Raw genomic sequence first — 20,386 nt, 5'->3', positions numbered from 1 at the left:
CCTTTCAGTTCATAAATGGCAGCAGGACAAGATCACCTCATTCCCAGTAGTTTTTGCAGAAGTCCTGCACCGCAGCCAACAAGTCTGGACTTAGCCCCAGGACCACACTTGAGCAATCACTGCAGCGAGCACCACGCAGGTCAGCCACGGCCTCCTGTCCAAGGGCGAAGTCAGCCTCGCCTGCACCACACAATCGAGCAGAGGAGAGCTATTCCCCCCACAAAATCTGCGTGCTGTTCCCAGAGGGGTAAGGGATGGTCCCTGAGGTAGACAACAGCTGCCCACTACACTACATGCCTCTGCCACCGAGGAGACCAAAGAAGCCACACGTCTTTCCCAGCTGGGCTCTGCTGGTGAGGGCCGAGTGAGAGCTCAAGGCAGCCTCGTCGTACACGCTGGCCCCGTGCTGTCGGCTGCGTTAAAGAGGCATCTCATTGGAAATCTAACCACTTTGGCCAAATATCTTAAAAAACTATTGCATCTCTTCTGTGAAGTATCATTTATTGTATTTATTGTTGTGTTTATACTAGAAGATGTATGCTTAATCATTTTTAAGCATTTAATAAGTGCACATAAGCAAAAAGAAAATAAGCAAAATCATCTATCACCAAGAGGAAAATAACATTTTATATATACTGTGAATAGTGCTTTGATTCATTAAATATGCATCTATAACATAATTTAATGTTTGAATAATAATAATACAGTATATGAGCATACTGTAAATCACTTATTTTACTAATTACAGGACTTTTTTCATTTTTATTTTTTGTTAGATAAAAAAATGCTATTATGAACATACATGCACACTTTTCCAAACACTCCTGATTTATTTCCTTAAACTCACTGACTGGGCTTAGTAGGTTAAAGGTCATCTGCAAAAGCATGCCTGAAACTCAGCAAGTTTGTAAAACGTAGATTCTACCCAACAGTGTGTCCTACACTTGTTTATCCTTCTTTTGTAGAGATAGGGTATTGGAATGGGTGTGTCTCAACGGTGTAAGTAAACAATTATACATCATTAGCTTTGCAATTCTTTAAATACTAGTATTTGGATTTTTTGTATTCATCCTTTTTATTTCTCTTTTATATTGCTTCTTAATGTCTAATTCTCAATTTAATATATAATCTTTTCTTCCTACCTCTCTCTCTCTTTCTGTCACCATGTCTTTTTTCCCTTTTATTGCATATCTGTATCTTGAGGGAAATACAGAATTTTTAATAATAACTCTTTTACTCATAAGGAGTACAATGATTGCGTATCAAACACTGTACATGTGAAATGGAGAGATACCAAGGAACCCCACCTCTCAGCAGAGCAGTTTATATCGTGTTGCCTCTACATATACATTTAAAAAATATATATAATCAGCAGGAAGATGATAGATGTCTAAGCTATTGAGAGAAGACTGCTATGTCATTATAAAGAACAGATATCCTAGGTCTCAAATAAAAGTTGTAAATGAGAGTTAAATCCTGTTATTTAAAAAAAGTAATAGTAATAATTTCCTGGAATTGTGTCTCTATCACTTCAAACTCATTCTTTGACAAACTTGTCACCATTGTTGGACTCCGTTGCATTGTGTTAAAACTTGAGTCTTGTTTCTTCAATGGCAGGTGTTAACCAGTGACCCCAGAGGGCAACAATCGGGGTGCAAGACAGAAATAATTCAAGATCCTATTGGACGAAATGACCCATAATGATGCCACTCTGGCCGGCATTGTAACTAGGAGAATAAACAATGAATACACTGCTCCCTGAGGCATTTCCTGTGGCAACTGGCTTGCCAGAATCTCATTCAGTCAAAAATATGTGTGACTATGAGATACAACTGCATTTTTAATGGAAATATGAGTTCTACTGAGTGATAATCTTCAAATGGACCTGTGGTGCATCCTGCCAGGCCCCTATTTGCTGCCATCAACGTCGTCACTTCCAATGTTTTTATAATTCCTTTCTGAAAATTACCTTATGTTCCTTTATTTTCATTGCAATGTCCTTCTTCAAGTGTGGAAACTATTAGAAGTCAATTCAATTCAAACCTGACAAGAAAAGGTGTCTAATCATTCTAGTGAATACTGTTTTGTTAAATTAATATTGACTCTGAAATATTGAGACTGATTTTCTTATCTGGGTCACAGACTGCTCTGGTATATTTGCTTTTTTTTAGAGTCAGAGGCTTATGTTTTGGCATTTGTTTTGAGTTAAAGCCAATTGATTAAAATCACAACTGTTTTTGTTCACATTTAATGTTTCAAAAATTGGTACATCGAATTAGGAAAATAATTTTCCTTCAACTCATTGAAAAGAAAGCTTACTTTTGAAGTCAGGGTCTATTTATAAGGTGTTTACATGCCCTGAAACCATTAGCATGTGTCTATATATGCATGCGTGTGCACAGACACTGAGATAATTTTATACATATTCTGTGATTACACAGAAAGTCTGGTTTTCTTTTTAGAAAGAAAAGCAGGAAATGTCGGTTGTATTCTAACTACATTGATAGATCAAAGCATTAGCAAAACTGTCTCTTCAATTACAACTCATGGACTGAGCTACCGCAGCCACTGGATTATTTATATAGTTTCCTGTTTCCAAGGATATTTCCTTTGCAGCGTCATAGTTACCAAGTGTTTCCAAATTAAAGAAAGACTGTGGGATATACACTAAATGGCGACACTGATTTACAGTATGTGCGCCCCACTGTGCCATTTCATAGAGAAAAATAACAAAAACAAATCGAGATAGAACATAATAGGTAACATTATTAACAAGGACCATACCGTTTTCTTCATGAGGCTTCTGGACCATGGCGTTGGTCTAGCTAGCACTGAACATGGGATCACAGAAACAGCCATGAGAGAGAGCCAACTTCCTCACGCCCTCTTGTAATGTAGATTCATACATACACTTAAGCAGATGTCTCTGAATTCTTGAAATGCACTTTATGAGATTCTTTAAACACACTTCCCATCTGTGAGGGCCATCCAACCGGAAAAATGAGAGCATCTTGCAACAGTGATTGGTTCACATGATTGAAGAGAAGGAAATGAGATTTTTATTCCTTTCTTGGGTGACTCTTAATGCGCTTCATGTGGCATCCCAGGTACTTGGTAACTTAACAGAACAGGAGAGCAGGAATTTGTTCTGCCCCAACAGGGCCTGCTTCCTCGGACCCCTCGTGGTCTTGATGCTTTGTGCAGATGCAAACAGCTGCACTCCAGTGTGCTGACTTCTCCAGACACCCACATGGCTTCTTCCCCCCAAGTCATCTTGTTAGGTTTTCATCAAGGCACCCTCCAATGGATTCATAAGGGATGGGGGGGAGAAGTGCATGATGTATTTGGTGAGAAAGTATTTTCTTTGCCCATTATTCTTTCTCTCCTATTTCCTTACAATAAATTTTTCACAACTAAAATATCCCTGTAAACATAATGGGGAAATAACAATGTGAAATGTGATATTTAGCAGCATGTGTTAGGTTTCTGCTTAGACTATATTCTCTCTGGCTGCAGACAGTCTTTGTTCTTCTAGTAAAATCCTGGCAAACATTAGGACCCATTGTTGAGGGAATCTTTGCTTGGTTTCAAGACATTTCAAAGGCCCCGTTCATTCCTCAACTTGGCTTATGGCCTTAATGAAGGGATGACTCTCTGTAGAACCCCTTTGAATTTAATGTGAGCTCTTGGTTTGTATTTCATTTAGTATTACTTTGAGGTTTTAGAGCATTCTATATTCTATCTCATGAGCCGTTAGCTTTCAGCTCTGAATGGCCTTTACAGCATCAAGTGCTTACATGGCCCTTCTAAAGAGACTGGTGTCACTTTTTCCTAACTCTTGCCACAAATACTTACTGGTCTTTTGGAGATGAGCAGCCTGCTGGGTATTTAGAACACCAATATTGGGTGGGGGAGTGACCCTTCCTCTCAAAATATATCATTTTATATTGTTTTACCAGCCCAATTAGAAAATTATCAATCTAGAGATCATTAATTTTACTTTATTTTTACCTTTTTTAAAAAAAAAAGTGGACACAATATGGCTGCCAGTGCTGGTTTTGTATTTTTGTAGGTTATTTCTAAATAAATCCTAGGTTATATTCATGCAAAATCAATCTTGTAGTGAATTATAAAATGAAGAGATATTAAAGTTGAAGCACTGATTTCAAAAATTGTTTTCTGCAACCTTAAGTATATGACGACAAATGATTGCTTTGGCAACGAGTAAACTATCGCATTGACGTTTGGGGGCGACTTCTGGTTCAAGCTAGCACCTGAAGCCACGCGTGCTTCTCATCTGCCTCTCAATCTTATCAAAATTGCAGTAAAAACTACAAATGGGATATGTTCATAGCAGCAACAAAACCTAGAAAGTAGAATGTTATTAAAACTGAGACAAAAAAAAAACGATAGAGGAAAAAAGACAGATACAGGTCATCAGAAAGAACCAGATTTGTGTGAGCCTTCAGAGCAGGTCCCAAAAAGACCACAGCAGAGCTGGGAACTGTTCTTGCAACAGGACCCTGCGGTGATCACAGATTGGGGACGTCTAGAGAGCGGGAGAGCAAAGATCAGAAAGGCCCTGATGCATTAGAGACTTTCCGCTCCCGTCTGAGCCAGCCCGGCACCCCCATTGTGCATATTCAGTGGCGGTGCTTGCCCACGAAGTCCACGGATCTACTTTCTGAAGACGTGGAATGAGCCACTGAGATGGATTTGAGGCACCTTCTTATTCGTGACCTCTGGGAGTGGAGGGGGGGAGCCTCATTCTGTCTCCTTCATCCCTGTATACTCACCCTAAGGAGAACTCTGCCTCCTGCAGGAGACACTGGACTTTTGAAGCTAGCAAGAGGTAAAGGTGTTTTATGGAAGGTCCAGGATGTACGCAATATGCTTTTTGGAAAAAATAAAACAAAAAGGAATATAAATGTGGAAGTGAGGGGAGAGATTGAGAGTCAAAACAATGCTGAAAGGAATTTCTTCAGAGTGGAAGAAACACTGATTTCAGATCAAATGGGTTCAGCCGAAGAAGCTGTAAGAAAACATGTAAATACACCTTGTTGAAATTGTAGGATAAACAGATACATGGAGTCTCCAAAAAGGTTTCATAGAGCATCACAGACCCAAGCCCTCAGTGAAATGAGGTTAACGTCAGTGTGGTTGGCAGGACCTCAGCTTCTGTGATCCATCCTGTCATTATGCCTGTGAATACACTACACTGCACAGCAGAAAGGACTTTGCACATCAAATTAAGATTGCTAATCAGCTGACCTTAAAGTAGGAAGATGGTTCTGCAATATCCAGGGGGATCCAGTGTAATCACAGAACAGACAAGGGTCGGCTGGAAGGATGAGGCAGGGGGAGAGACCAGGGGAATGAAAGGCCTGGGAAGGACCCCACCCACAGCAGCTGGATTTGGAGACAGAGAAAAGGGCCGTGAGCCAGGGAAGGGCTCTGGACGCTGGGTCTCCAGTGAACCTCCAGCAGGAAAACAGGGATCTCAGGATGACACTCATGAAGCCGACCTTCGTTCGCCTCCCACATCAGCCTGGGCTGTCAAGGCCAACACACCGATTTCAGCCTCATGAAACCTGGAGTCGAGAAACCAGTCAGAGCAAGCCAGGCTTCAAGCGACAGAGCTGTGAGGTGACACATAGCGGTCACAGCGAGCCATTGTGTGGTCATGTTTTATAGCAGCAATAGAAAAGAAATACAGACCCTGGCACGAGGAGAGGGCCACTTCCTGCAAGTGTGGCCGTGGCTTGGGAGCCAGGCGACGGGAGCTGCTTGGAGAACTTTGAGGAGCATGACAGAAAAAGCCCAGATCGCCTTGAACAAGATGATAGTAGAATTATGGACATAAAGACTTCCTGAGGGTCCAGGAAGGAATGAGGAGGGTGTTAACGGAAACATGGAATCGGGAGGTTTAGCGGAATGGTGACCTGCAGTTACGTGGGAGGCAGAGGTTCTAGCCCCAAAGTCGGCTCTGCCGCTGAGGAAACTTCCCAGCATCATGTTAAGGTGTGACCCATTTTTTTCTTGCTGCTTACAGTAAAATGCAAAATGAGTGAGACCAGTTGGATCCAGGAGCTGGTGATTTGGGAAAAATCTCCATCTTCCAGGATAGCAAAAGATAACAAATTCGCTGTCAGGAAAGCAGGCTGTGGAGAAAACGAAGTAGAAGGTAACTGAGCATGTGGCTGTCCAACTTCTGCTAAGACCTCAGAAAGCTTGAGAGGTCTAAGCAGGGAGTTACCCCAAGGCTCTTTAAGGAGATCAGAGGTGTGGCTCCCAGACCCCCTCAGCTGTCTGAGCAGCAGCCAGAGCCGGAGAGGGTGACCTGGGGGAGATCTGCCAGGGAGCTGCTTGGCTAGTGGCCTGCATCCTGTGACAGACAAGAAACCCACAAAGTCATCGAGAATTTTATTTCAGCAAAGACACTAGCCTTAACTAGAAGGGAGAAAGCAGTGTGAAATGAAGCAATATTGTTGGAGCCCCAAATTCTATCAGCAGGGAACATGCTAATGAAACCACTCAGCTACAAACACGTGCTACTTCTCATGAAAAGGTGGGATAATTCCGAGGGCTGCGCCCTGAGCCAGAGGAGCTGAGAGCCACAGAAGGTCTCATTCCCACCCTTGGAGAGTGAATGGAGTTTGTACAGCTGGACTGGACAGTTGATTTGGACTCTACCTCTTTCCCCCTGCATTTTCTCCCTTTTGAAGCAGAATGTCTGTGACTATTAGCCTGTGCCCACCTGCCACTGCACCCTGGAAACAAATAACTTTTCTCCTGTCACAGTTGGAGAGGAATGCTGCCCCAGGATTGGTTACACCCAAAGTCACATCCTCTCCTAATCGAGGTGTTGGTTGTGAGAGTTGGAGATTTTTGAGCTGATGAGATTTAGTGGAGATTTCTGCACTTTGAGTTGAGACTTTGGGAACTTTGAGAAGGGGTGACTCTTTGGGGACCAGAGAGTGGAGTGTGGTAGACTAATTCCCCCTCTGCCCCCAAAAAGGCCTGTGACCTAATCTCCCGCACCTGTGAATGCAGCACATAGCAGAAAAGACTGTGCAGGAATGGTTATGGTTTATGGACAGAGATGAGATTATCCTGGGCTATCTGGGTGGGCCCAGGATAATCTCATCTCTGTCCATAAACCATAACCATTCCTGTTCACAAGGCCAAAATCAGATGTTGGCAGGGCTGCACCCTCTCCCGAGATTCCAGGGTGGAGAACACAGAACAGCCTCTAGACTTCTGAGCTACAGAACTGTGAGTAAGTAAATGATCACCGTTTTAAGTTGCCAAATTTGTGGTAATTTGTTACAACGTCAATAGGAAACAAATACAATCAGAATTTTCACCCACAACACTGGACACTAGGATATAGGGGAGTAATGCCTCCAAACTTAGCAAAAGATTGTGAATCCAGGATCATATACCCAGGCAAAAAATCTTCCAATAGGAAGATGGCGTTGATTTGTTTAAATCAAATAATGTATTCTGGAAAGTTTACCTTCCACATATTCCATCTGAAAAAATTATATGAAGTTTTACTTTGTAGAACATGAGAATAACCTGGGAAAAGGTAATGCAGGATCTCAGTGTTGGTGGACAGTAAAAAGTGAATCATGGTGACCGGTTCACATCAGGACGCTAGAGATGGTGTGACTCTGAGACAGGGCGTCATGGTATAGGGAGGAACGTACAATATTTTTTCTGATTATATGATAAATGAAAGATGATTAGAGCCTCAGGGAACATGTGCAAGAGAACCTGAGGCAAATATAAAACAATCTAACATTTTCATGTTTTCTTTATGATTTGATAAAGTATACGAAGTGAGAATCTATTTTGCCTCATATTTAAAATAGCTTTAATAAGATTATTGTAGTGAAATGGGAATAAATGAACTCTAAGGATGTCCTTTTGTTTTTTACATTTTCAAAATTAACATACATAACAAAAGCACATAGGAAAATGTAAAAAGTTTAGAACAAAAGCAACGACCAAATTTGGAGACGGAGTGGAGTTGGAGAGAGCTGTAGTGACACAAATGCATTCAGCTTTCTTTGCTGAGAAGAATTAGATATGATCTAAAAGCCCTGGGTTAAGAGGCAGATGTGTGACCATGCCACACGGGGCTGTGGACGTCACCACGGACATAAACTCAACACAGCGAAGGAAAGCGCATCAGCAGGGTCCATCCCTGCACAGAGCGGCGAGGACTGAAGAAGAAGAAAGATCATTTTGAGGTTCCATATAAATAATGTTTTGACTATTTATTAACATGCATATGTAATATTTTTCTCATTACCATTGTTGCCAATTTATTGTCAAAATATTTACTTTTCTCTTCAAGAAAACAAATCCAAAATTAAACTTTCCTAAGTGGATGTAAGTAAAAGATTCCCCGGCACTCTTGTCCTTAGGACCTTTAACAACTCCTGCTAAGAAAAAAAAAAAAAGGAGTTGACAGTAAGTGCCAAGCAGAAGACGGGAGGAATAGGAACACACCAGAAGGGGCCGGTCCACAGTCCAGAAACTGATGAATTTCTTCAACAGGAACAGAAATCAGATCCAACTAGAGCACACTGAGAACTTGCTGTGTTTCTTCTCCATCAGAAAAAAGGGCAGGCACCTTGGAGGAAGCACGGAGACGTGTGACCTCACAAGGCCTTATGTGGAGAATAACAGCTGGAGACAGGTGAGCTGAGAGAGAAAGGGCTGGCGAACATTCTCCCGGACATCCTCCTTCCGTCAGTTCCCATCAGAAGCGTCCGTCCTGCGAGGCACAGGTTTCCTCTCAGACGCACAGAGCAGTGCCGGGAGGAGGGGTGGCCACGTGGGAATCTGCTATCAACACAACAGAGAAGAATCGGGTGAACAGAACTACCTGGGTCGGGGGACCAGGGCACGGGACCTCTTACCACATTCTTCAGATCAGCAGATATGCGTCAAAAATAAAGGCACTTAAGCTGTTTTGGAGGCAAATGGATAAACATATCTGCTCAAAGATGGTCATCATACAGAAGATGATCTCCTGGGGCACTGTGACAAAGTTGTTTCATAATTCTGGAAGCTGAAAGTCCGAGATCAAGGTGAACCAGTTCCTCCTGGAGGGCGTGAGGGAGCACCTGTCCCGGGCTGTCCTTCCGGCTCCTGGGGATCAGCCAGCACCCCTCGATTTCCCCAGCCTGGTGGGTGCACCACTCCAACCCTTGCCCTGCAGGTGGCCTCCTCCCCCCAAGGCCTATTCACACGGTGTTCCCTCTGTCTATGTCTGTCTCTGTGTCCAAATTTCCCTTTTTAAAAAATAAGGATATGGGTCCTACTGGATTAGGGACTCTCCCCCCCATTCCCCAATGGTCTCGTCTTAACTTGATAACGTCTCTTAAGGTGCCATTTCCAAATCAGGTCACATTCTGTAGTGCTAGGAACTAGGTCTTTCACATATCTTTTGGGGGCATTAAATTCAGTACTTAGCACACAGAAAATGAAATAGGGAACCTAATAATATATGCTTTACATGAAAGCATGCAGAGTTTGAGAAGCTGAATAATAGCATATATTAAAGAAAAGTTATTATAAGGGTAATTTTACACATGCATCTGCTCTCAATAAAATTTAAGGGTCTCAAAAAAACATAAAGACCCTTTAAAACAAGGGGGGAAAGAAGGAAAAGAAATTTGACTAAGAAGCAGGCAAACATAACAATGGATTTAGATTAAAAAAGGAAAATATTGCAGAGCAAGGAAAAAACTGCAAATACATTATATACATATAGTATCAACCATGTAGAGATTGGAATAAGCGAAGAGGAGGGCAAGCCGCAAGAATACAGAGGCACAGTCTGAAGTGGAGACCAAGAATGTGAAATGATGAGAGGGGATGTGATAATTAACAGTGTACAAGACATATAAAACCGAAGAAAGAAATAATCAAAGAAATTTCCTTTGCCTAAGGACACGTTCTTTGGAAGATTGAAGTAATTTTCCTCATTATGGCAAAATTAAAGAAATTAAATCCCATACATGCCTGAACTCTGAGGATGAAGGAACTGCCCTACAATGTACGTCCAAAGGGGGAAATATATTTGACCAGGAAGGAAAACACCGACATCACATTTCTCTTTTAGGAAGAGTAGGTCAACACATGCAGCTGTGTGTTCATTCTGTGGGAGTCCCTCTCTGGTGTGGCTGGTTGGACCAGGGTGCAAGCGTGGAGTGAGTAACATTTGCCTCCCCAGGAGCATGTCATTGGAATTGAACAATCCCAGCCACTCCCTGATGGAACTGGGAGAGAAACGAGGGCAGGAGACAGCCCTGCAGAGGCAGGGAGCCCACACGACTTGATGGCCATACAGTCCCAGACTTTTGTTCTTCACATTGCCCAGTGTGATCCCAGCTTCATGTTTCATGAAATAGGCTTGACTTTTTCTAATATTTCTCCCCAATACCTGTTTTTGTATTTTTTTTTGCCTAAATTAGCTCCCATGAGTTCCTGTTAATTGCAATAAAATAATCCCTGAATTAGATATAAAATAATAAGCAAATATTATTAATAATTACTAGGGGGAAAGATACGAAATATTAGAAATTTGATAATAAATGAGTGTAAAGCATTTGATTGTAGCCAAAAAATGATGCAGGATAAGGAGTTGAAGGAAGTAAACTTTTCTTCATTTCCTTAACAATGATCCTGATAATCAGACAAATACAGGCTCAAGTGTATGGACATTTTTTAGAAGGTCTAAGTTCTAATAAAATTCATAGCAACATGCATTTAACAAATATGAAAAAATATGACCATACAGCAAATGATAGAAAGAAAAGAGAATGGTAAACATTAATAAATGTTTGGAAATATTACTACATGATGACAAAAGCAAGAACAAGCACTGCAGATTCAACAATAAATGTAAATGGATTAAACTATCATTTTCAATCATTGTGAGACACTTAGATGCAGAACACGGTACAGAGAAAAGTAGAAAAAGACCAAGAAAAATTATAACACACAAGGATTATATCAAATGTCCTAATGTGCACAGAGATAACAATATCAAAATATATATATCCAAAACCACAATAGGAACAAAAACAAAACCTCACCAAAACAACAATAAAACAATCAGACTAAGAACAAGAGTGTCATACATGTTTTCTTAATTAACAATAAATGTCACAAAAATGTGAAGATTTATGTATTTTCTCTACCTATGACAAATATCCAATTATATAAAGCAAGATCATTAGAAACAGTTGTAGAAGACACATTTCTCAATTGATGACATTCTGAATAGGCAAACATACATAAAGACGCTAAGCACTGTTAGCCCAATGTTAGTATTTGCAAAAAAATAATAATGTAATAATTTTATGTAACGCAAAGAAAACATGGAAAGATCAACTTTTTAAAGTCCACATTCTTAAAGTTAATGTAAATTAGACTTGAAATTAATGAAAAAATATTTTCAAAAATATTTTTAAAACATATCAAACAATTGAAATTAAAAGAAAATAAAGTATTAAAATACTTTAAGGTCATTTAGATATAAAAGGAAATATAAATTGCAATTATAGAATATATAAGATCCCTGTATATGAAAATAAAATCAGCTAAAGCTATTCTCTGATGGAAATTTTTGGCATAAATGTCTTACTTATTAAGGAAAAAATGAATTTAAATGAGTAAAGTGGCATTCAATTCAATATAGCTAAGAGAATAAAAGAAAACTAAGCAAAAGGTGAAGAAGGAATTAACATACATGCAGATATCAATGCATTAACAGAGTATTAGTATGTTAACACAGTATCTTTGATAATGTAAATAAACGTGGGCAAAAATACCTTGCAAGTCTTATCAGGAACAAACAAGATGAAATAGAAATAAATGATTAACAGTGAAGAAGAGGAATAGAAAAATTGTCTTAAAATGTGATTATATATAATATATATATACACACACATATATATATAACTCTACATTAATGTAAAACTCTCAGTGCAAGCTATTTTTAGAGAAATATAGATCAAAATTTTTGACACAAGACAACCTTGACAGATTAATAGCTGTGAGAGACACTGCAAAATTACACAAATTATCTTAAAGAAATTATATCAAGAAAGTTTTATAAATTCAAGGCATATAAATTATTCTAGAGTTTCTAAAACTCAATAATTATATATCTATATAAAGCATGTACAGTATGTGTATATTAAATCCAAAAAAAGCAAATGTACAAATACACACACATAATCTCATTGGCAATGTATATGTAAAATGTAAAATAACTACTAAATCAAATAATGAATAACAATGTAAAATATAATTTCACATGCTAAATATGATTTTATATATGAAATCTATAAATTACATGCACACAGTGTATGTGATTCCTTGTTTTTACCTTACTGTTTTCTAAACTTTTGCATTCAGAAAAATACTATAAAGTATATTACTAGCTCAAATACTTGAAAGATGAAGCTCATGTATTCCTGGACTTAAATATGGTAAAGGGTTAATTACTGACATAATGAAAGATTATAATTTAAATCATATCTTGTGTTTATTTTAAGGATTTCCTTAGGATATTTGGCTTTCCAGTAATTAGATAATATTTGTAATGACCACACTAGAATAATTGTTTTGAGCTTTGCAAAGTAAGGTATTTTTATGCGTGGCTTTTTCTAATTGAAAACAGAAAGAAAATTTGAATTACATGTTCTTTAAAGCCTTTCCTAATAATAAATTCTGAATCTACTGTTTATCCAACTTATATAGGATGTAAAATTCATGCTATGTAAGATTTTACTATTTGCCAGGCACTGTTCTAAATAGTTTCTGTGTATTATTTAGCCCTCCAAAAACTCCATGAGGCTGGTACTGTAAGAATAACAATTGCCATTACTATTATTATTATTCAATATCAAATAGCAGGTAATGATACATTAGAGATTGCAAATGGAACATCTTTTAGACAAAATGTATTAGGACGACATTTCATTCGCCCGATTTGTTTTTTTCCTTTCCTGACGTCAATCACTTACATATTTGTGCAATCAGATTACTGTTCAAGGAATTATTTGTTTTCATTTGGAAATAAGTTACAGCTCCTTCCATCGTTGAGAAAGTTAGTCAACACAGGTAGGCTCCCACGGGGGGCGTGTCTGTGTGCAAGCGGTTCTGGGGGAGCTTCTGGGCACCGCACCTGTGACGGGGTCAGGGGAGAAGGATCCTGCTGAGAGAAAGTACCTGGAGCTGGGGTGGGCTTCAAAGGGGCTCTGATTATTGGAGGCGGCCGCCCAGGGGCTGAGAGGCCTCAAGCAAGACTGCTATTTCAGCCAAGGGCAGTTTCTGGGCAACCAGGCGGGACCCCCCTGCAGGCAGCATTCCTGGCTGGCGGAGGAAGCCAGAGATCAGAACAGAGCAGAATGACAGAGAAAGCGCACTGACGTGTTCTAGGCAGACTGAGGGAAGAAATGGTTTTTAGGCATCAATCCAAAAGGATGGGAGAATGGATAGGAGACAACAACGAAAACCTCTTGGGTACTAGAAAGGAAATTGACGTATGCTGAAGGACTTGCCGAACCTTAGAAAAGTGAGTGCGAGAGCAGCAGAAGAGGAAACCGCGTTAGCCTGATTTATAGCAACTCTCCAGTTGCAGGAATTGACAGCACATGAACTCCAGCCCTCTCCAGGCTAGCAGTTCCTCTCCCACACCCCAGAGAAGTGTTGGTGTACTTCTTTGCGGAAGGGGACTTATTTTTTGGAGAAAGTTGTTGGACAGGGTGAGCACCAGGAGAAGTTAAGGTAGGGAGACCAAAATGGGTGTTAAATGAGTGTCTTCACACTGAAGTTCGAGACACCCAGATCCCCAGCTGCCTGCTCACGTCTTGCTCTCAGAGAACTAGCTGCCTGGCCTTTGCCCAGCTGGACAGATATATTGCATGTTTTCTGAGAAATCTGACCAACCGAAAGCAAAGAATTTTAAAAAGTTTCTCCACCTTAACAGCTCCAGCAGGTCCTATAGTACAACTGTCAGGCCACAGCCCTTCTTAGGTGCCCGGATTCCAATACCTGATAACATGGGCAGGCCATTAAGAATGTGCAGATTTCCCCCTACAGAACAAGAGACAGGCAAATGAAGAAGGAAAAAGTGCCTGGGGGAAAACAGAGTCTTTGCAGGGAGGAAATAAAACATGACAGATCAAAGTGCTGCAAATATCTCAAAGCGATAAAAATATATATATTACAATTAAGAAATGAGAACAGTCACTTCAAAAAAAAAGCCAATATTCAGAGTACATAAAAGAGCTTTTGGAAATTAAAATGTGATAGAGAAAAAGAACTCAATAAAATTATTGCAAGATAAAGCTCACCAAATCCTCCAGAAAGCAGAGCAAAGGGATAAAGTGATATAAAATAGGAGAGATGAGGTAAGAGAATTAAAGGACAGGTCCCAAAGGTCCAACTAAATATGGCAGTAATGCTCACACAGATCTGAAGGATAAGAATTCTAAAACTAGATTCCATGTCTAGCCAAACAAATATGAGGTAAGATAAACCCAGTTTTAGGCATATAGCATCTCAGAAATTTGCTCCTGTGAGCTTTTCCTCATGAAGATGCTGGATGTCACGGTCCACCAACATTGAAAGCAGGCTAGGATACCACAGATGGGAAATCCACAGGAGGGGGTGGCGGGCACCCCCAAGAGGATGGTTTTTAGACTGGTAGCTATGCACCAGGCCAAAAGCAACCAGTCCAGTTGGTAAAAGACTCCAAGAAGTATTTCTTCAGGAAGATAAAATTGATAGAACACTGAGTGAGCTAAGACAGCTGGCCAGGTATTTGGGGTTGAATTAATCACTGCATAGAAAACTCTAAGATAACCGTTAGCTCTAGGAACAACAGTGCTACGGGAACACACAACTAAAGTTTGCTGCATGTTTGAGTTGAGAATTGTTTTTAAACATCCTAATAAAGAGAACACTGAATGTTGAATTACCATGGAGGAAGGCAGGGCATATGAACTGGAGAAGGAGGAGAATTAACGTTTTATCCTCACCTGAAGGGGAGTGGTCATTTATGGATTAATGATAAAAAAAAATGAAAGATCAAGAAAAAGCATGAAATGGGTTATTTACAGACATGGAGCAAAATATAGAAACAGCTAACAGAGGTGCAGGCATTGACCTCTGAGAAGGAAAGCATTGGGATGGGGAAGGTGAGGGATATTTTTTTCTTTTGTAAAATATCTTGCATAATTATTTTGTCATTAATATGCATGCATGTATAACTGAATAAAAACTCACTAAAAGGTGGACAGGGGGAAAAGACAATATTAATTTTATCAGTCAAAAAGAAGAGAGTATTTATTGGCCTGAATGAAGTGCCTTATTCTTTCTGAAATGACTTTAGTTGTAAATGAACAAGCTATCTTCAGAGTGCCTTTGGAAGTTTCTTATTTGGATGACAGAAACACATTCAGGCTGTTAACATAAAATGCTGGTCTAAATGACCTTTAGATCTCTAGTCTTACAACCTTATCTATATATCTCTTCTTTGTAGAATATGATTTTGGAGAACACAGACTTCAGTAAATGATTGGTCAACCAGTGAGGTATCTTGTATGAAAACAGAAAATATCATACAATACGAATATCATAGCTGCAGACCTCATTAATTCAGTTTTTTTTCCATATTCTATCTAGGAGAAGGTGAAGTTTACCTTTGAATGCCTAAGAAGAAATGAATATTGTAAGCATCATTATAAGGATCTTGGTCATTTCTTTAAAAGAAACTGAAGATTGCAGTGTACAATATGTTTTGTAATAGATTCTTTTTTATTAAACAAATATATGTTGAGTTTATTCATGTAGTAACTGCTTGTTAAGTATCTATTTTGTTCAGGCATTCGAATACATATCAGGAATGCAAAACTGAAAATGCATCATTCTTGCTTTTAAGGTAACAGATGAGTAAAGAAATTCACATGAAAAAGAGCAATTATGACTTAAGAAAATAAGAATTGCTCTATTGGAGATTTCACAAAATGCACTAGCATAGCAGCCCAGGAATGTGAATACAAGCTTCACACAGGGAATTTCGTGGGAGCCGAACCTGAAGTATAAGTTGCAGTGACATCTGTGAATTGATGGAGAAAATTCCAGAAAGAAAAAGCAGCCTGGCCATTGGTACAGAAGTAGAGTGAAGTAGCACATGTTCTGGGAGGAGCCAGTAGTTTGGGATGTCTGGAGTCCAGAGAGAGAGAGAGAGAGAGAGAGAGATTTGAGATTTTATTATTTAGGTGGAGGCAATGGGATGCTATCAATAGCCATGTGTAGCTATAGTAGCCAAATGTTTTGTTATTTCTCTGTGCTAGGCATTCAGCCAAACTTACATACACAGTCTTATTTAAGACTCAAAATTACCCTATCCTCATTGTTACATTTTTCCAGTTTGAGAGTAACATAATAAAATTTGTGTAAAACCTTCATTCTAACACTGGTGAGAAAATGTTTCAGTCAGGCAGAAAAAAAAAAAAAGATACAAAATGGCTTATGGAGCTAAGTGCAAACATTACGTATAATACAGCAAAAAACAAGGTTGGAAAGATCATAGATAACCAGTTGTTTTGCTCTTTTCACCATGCTGGCAGTTTCAAAAATGTCCACTTACCAATTGTAAAATAGGAACAATGTATATTTTAAGAGAAGGAAGTGAAAAGGGAAAACAGAAAGGAAAGAAATTCTATGAGTAGGGAAGAAAAAAGAAGAGTAAGAGAGACTGAGCAAGAGAACAAGAGAAATACTCTGTGCAAGGCGAAGGCTGGAGAAAGAGCTGGAAGGGAGGAGCCCAGGAGCAGAGAGCCCCCCGCCATGGTCCGGGCCAAAGACACGAAAGGCTTCAACGTAGGGAGTCTTCAGTGGTGTACAGAGAAAGGGAGAATAAGAGATTTATGATATAAATCAAGAGGAAGGGTTACCCACTGAATGTGTAGATGGCTATGCCCACTCCCCAAGAAAGGGAGAGAGGAAGACATGGCGAGGGTTATGAGAGGCAGTGCTTGGGAAACAGGGCCCCAGAGCTACAATATCCGCTGTTTCACTTAGCATAGCTAGTCGGTGTTACTTAATGCATTTGCATCAGTGACTGACATTCCTGTTAAAGAAAAAGATGGCCAAATGATTCAGAACCTCAGGTTCTGATTTTGACCTTACGCAATCTTTCATTCTGTATTCACAACCCACAACTTTCATGCTATGACCACCAGGAATATAAAAAGAACACAGTGTGGGACCTAAGAAAGTCCTGGTTTCGGGGGCATGGCTGACTATTTACCCAGGTGGCATCGCCCCGACTCTCTCTCACACACTGTTTAACCGCCTGTGAGAGTTTGAGGGTGAGCCCCGTAAAGCCGCAGCGTCCCTCCGGCTGACTGTCCACTGTCTTGGTCCCACAGGGCTCTACGAAACCTTCCTCACCACCAAGGAACCAGAATGCTGTGATGTCAGGGGAGAAGAGCGCGCTGACAGCCCATCCGAAGGGGCGGTGGGAAGGGGGGGCTCCTGCCGCAGGACGTCGCCCACAGTTTCATCAGCAACAAGACTGGGCAGCAGACTCAGGCTCTGTGTCCTCGTACTGATTCTCCTGCATACGGTCCTCACGGCCTCGGCGGCGCACAACACCACGGCGCTGAGCCTCGGGGGCATCAACACGCTGGACGAGGGCTCGGCCCGTGAGGAGTAGGCGCGGCGCCCTGGGCAGCCGCTGCCCCCCTCCACCCGCCCCGCCAGCACCCAGCCGCGCCAGGCCCAGCAGACTGGGTGCCTCTGCCCTCCAGTCCCTTCCTGCAAGGCCTTTGGGGTAAAATCGAAGAAGATGGGCCTGAATCCAAACAAGGACACAAATGCAGCCTTTCGTGGACTAAAAAGGCTGTAAAGTGACTTAAATTTCTCACACCATTTTATACACTGTGTTTTAATGTTTGGAGGTTTTATTTGCTTTCGTTTTGACTTGGGTTTGTTTGTTTGTTTATTTTTTGCACTTGTTGATACAGGATTTATTTCGGGGGATGGTTTCTCAGAGGTAAACTAAGTCTTTTCACTGTCTCTCTCTCTGTATATATTTCTAGTCATTGTGTGTGTTCATCAGGTAGTTCTGTCTCTGTCCTGTCAGTTTCTATTAGAGGAATGATTGCTATGGCCTCACGCTATGGCAAAAATATGAAGACAAAAAAAAAAAATCATAAAAAACAAAAAAGCCAAAAAAAAAAGAAAACAACAACAAAAAGAATAAAAAAATTCCCTAGCCCTCCCTCCTCCCTGCGGACCCCACAGCCCCCGCCCGCCCTCCCCGGCGCCCCCCGCCCGAGCAGACACCACCGCTTGCTTCTGTCCGTGCAGCCTCCCTGGCTGGGCGTGCACGCTCCGGGGGGCCTCCGAGCCGCCGTCACAAACCCGCAACGGAGCAGAGCGAGGGGGCCCCCTTTTTAGCTGAACAAACAGTGCTCTCCATAATAGGTGGATCAGGCAGTTAACACATTTTCATGTTGAAAACTAAATAAAAGTAAAGAAAACTACCATGAGCTTCGTTGCTCCAGCTCTCATGCCCCGAGGCCCAGTCCTTCTTTGCTGGCCAGGTGGCTGGAGTCAAGATGCGGGCGCTTAGGAAGTCCTTCCTTGGAGACAGGTGGGCTGTCATTACAATTTCAGTTCTGCCGCAGTAACACACGGGAGCACCTTCCGGCCATTGCAATGGGAGCACAGACCCTGGGGACGCAGATCTGGGTTTCTTTTCCACCTTTATTGTCGTGGAGCAATGGTAGAGATGCCAACACCTTCAGTAGCCAGAATATATTCCATTTTATCCCACTGTTTCCCCCAACAGATGGTTTTAAATTAATCCAGATAAAGTTATGCAATTCTGCATTATCGCAAAAGAAGAACTTGTTTAAAAAGAAGGAGGGTGGCCATTTTCATTCAAGTGCAAAAACGTTACCACTCTGCCGTGCTCCAGATAGTTAAAGAACAGAGGAGAAATCTGGTATCTGTTTGCATTTTTTTCTTTCTGTGGGAACATTTCACCCGCTGAGCGCATATGAATTTGCTTTCTCAAAAAGGCTTTTATGAGTTTACAGTAGAATCAGTGGAAGGAAGAGTTAATAAGGGCTGTTTTTAAAAAAAAAACAAAACAAATAATTTAAAAAAACCACTTTGCATTCCTTCCTATTCTTTACACTTGGGAAGTGCACTTTAGATATGTTTGCTGTGTAACTGGGAGATGAAGGAAAACCATAGAAAAGGTCCTCTTAGCGAACAAAATTTAGTTACTAACTTTATAGCTATGAAATTCCCCAAGGCATCAGTTTTTGTTCAAACAATCTTTAATCTCTGCATCATACTTAACCCTGCGACATGCGTTACAGTATGCATATTTTGTTTTGAATAAAAAAATGTTTTGTTCCAGTCTGTTAAGAATATTCAAAAAATAATAAAGGTATTGCTTAATAAAATTGCTAGAATTGTTTAGCAGTACATGCACAAATATTTTACTTGATTCTTTGTTTTAATAGTGTTTTGTTGAGACTGGAAAATCCTAAAATGGTCTGCGCAAATACAAAAAACACCAAAAATGCAAAATTCTCCAGTTTTTGTTCCTTTTTTAAAAATTGTTTTTTTATTTTTTCATGCAAATGGAAACACATTCACACGTGCAGAAGCACACAAGTATACACACAGGCATGGTGTTTCTAATTAATGCAACAATGGTGCTTTTTCTGTGGACACGGATGGGTGGGGAGGCTCTTCAGGGGCACTGAATTGTTGCACGTGTGAAACACTGGCAGAAATGAGCATTTCGAAAGCCTGACTGTGGTGAAATATAAATTTCAGTGGAGTTGGGAAATGAGAAAAGGAGGAGAGCAGTGATGGCGAGTGGGACAGCAGAGGTTCATGAGAAGAATTTAGTAGGTAAGCTCTTTTTCAATGAACCTGTTAATGGCTTCAAGATATATGGCCAGGGAGAAAATGTGTTCTGACCTTTTATCTACCTTTGAGGTGCAAAAACCACTCCAAAGTCTGTTTCTTCAGTGTTCCTCATGCTTCGCGCCAGAGGTATTTCCATTTTTTCAGGAAAATGATACACCAATACGGATGCAAGTTCCACCCACTCTCATGATAAGAAGATACTATTTCTAGACACTGGGTAAAATGATAAAAACCAGTATCCCTTAACAACATTGGGTTCCATTGTTTCTTAATATCTTTGGCAACTGGTTAAAGTGTCCTCAAAATATAGGGGGCTGGGAGGTTCCACGTGACCACGTTTTAGCTTTAGTTTTGGGAAAATGGCAGCTGAAAGAGAGAAGACAAAAAC

At 40.5% G+C, this 20,386-nt stretch overlaps 1 protein-coding gene across 2 annotated transcripts in view; it reads left to right on the top strand.

Moving 5' to 3' along the window:
- NALF1 (NALCN channel auxiliary factor 1) overlaps window positions 1-19,644 on the top strand; it is a 562,186-nt gene extending 542,542 nt beyond the window's left edge. The window contains exons 3-4 of one of the 2 annotated variants that reach the window (XM_036893797.2): window positions 15,721-15,766; window positions 17,472-17,567. In XM_036893797.2, the coding sequence (XP_036749692.1) occupies window positions 15,721-15,743 (23 nt within the window). In that variant the 3' untranslated portion in view covers window positions 15,744-15,766; window positions 17,472-17,567. Of the gene's footprint in view, window positions 1-15,720; window positions 15,767-17,471 lie in introns of both variants that reach the window. The other variant, XM_036893794.2, reaches the window with a different exon arrangement.
- Window positions 19,645-20,386: the final 742 nt, after the last annotated feature.

Source organism: Manis pentadactyla, chromosome 17, assembly GCF_030020395.1.
Source record: "Manis pentadactyla isolate mManPen7 chromosome 17, mManPen7.hap1, whole genome shotgun sequence".
NCBI lineage: Eukaryota > Metazoa > Chordata > Mammalia > Pholidota > Manidae > Manis > Manis pentadactyla.
Note: the sequence above shows the minus strand (reverse complement) of the source record. Positions and strands in the feature narration are given on the sequence as shown.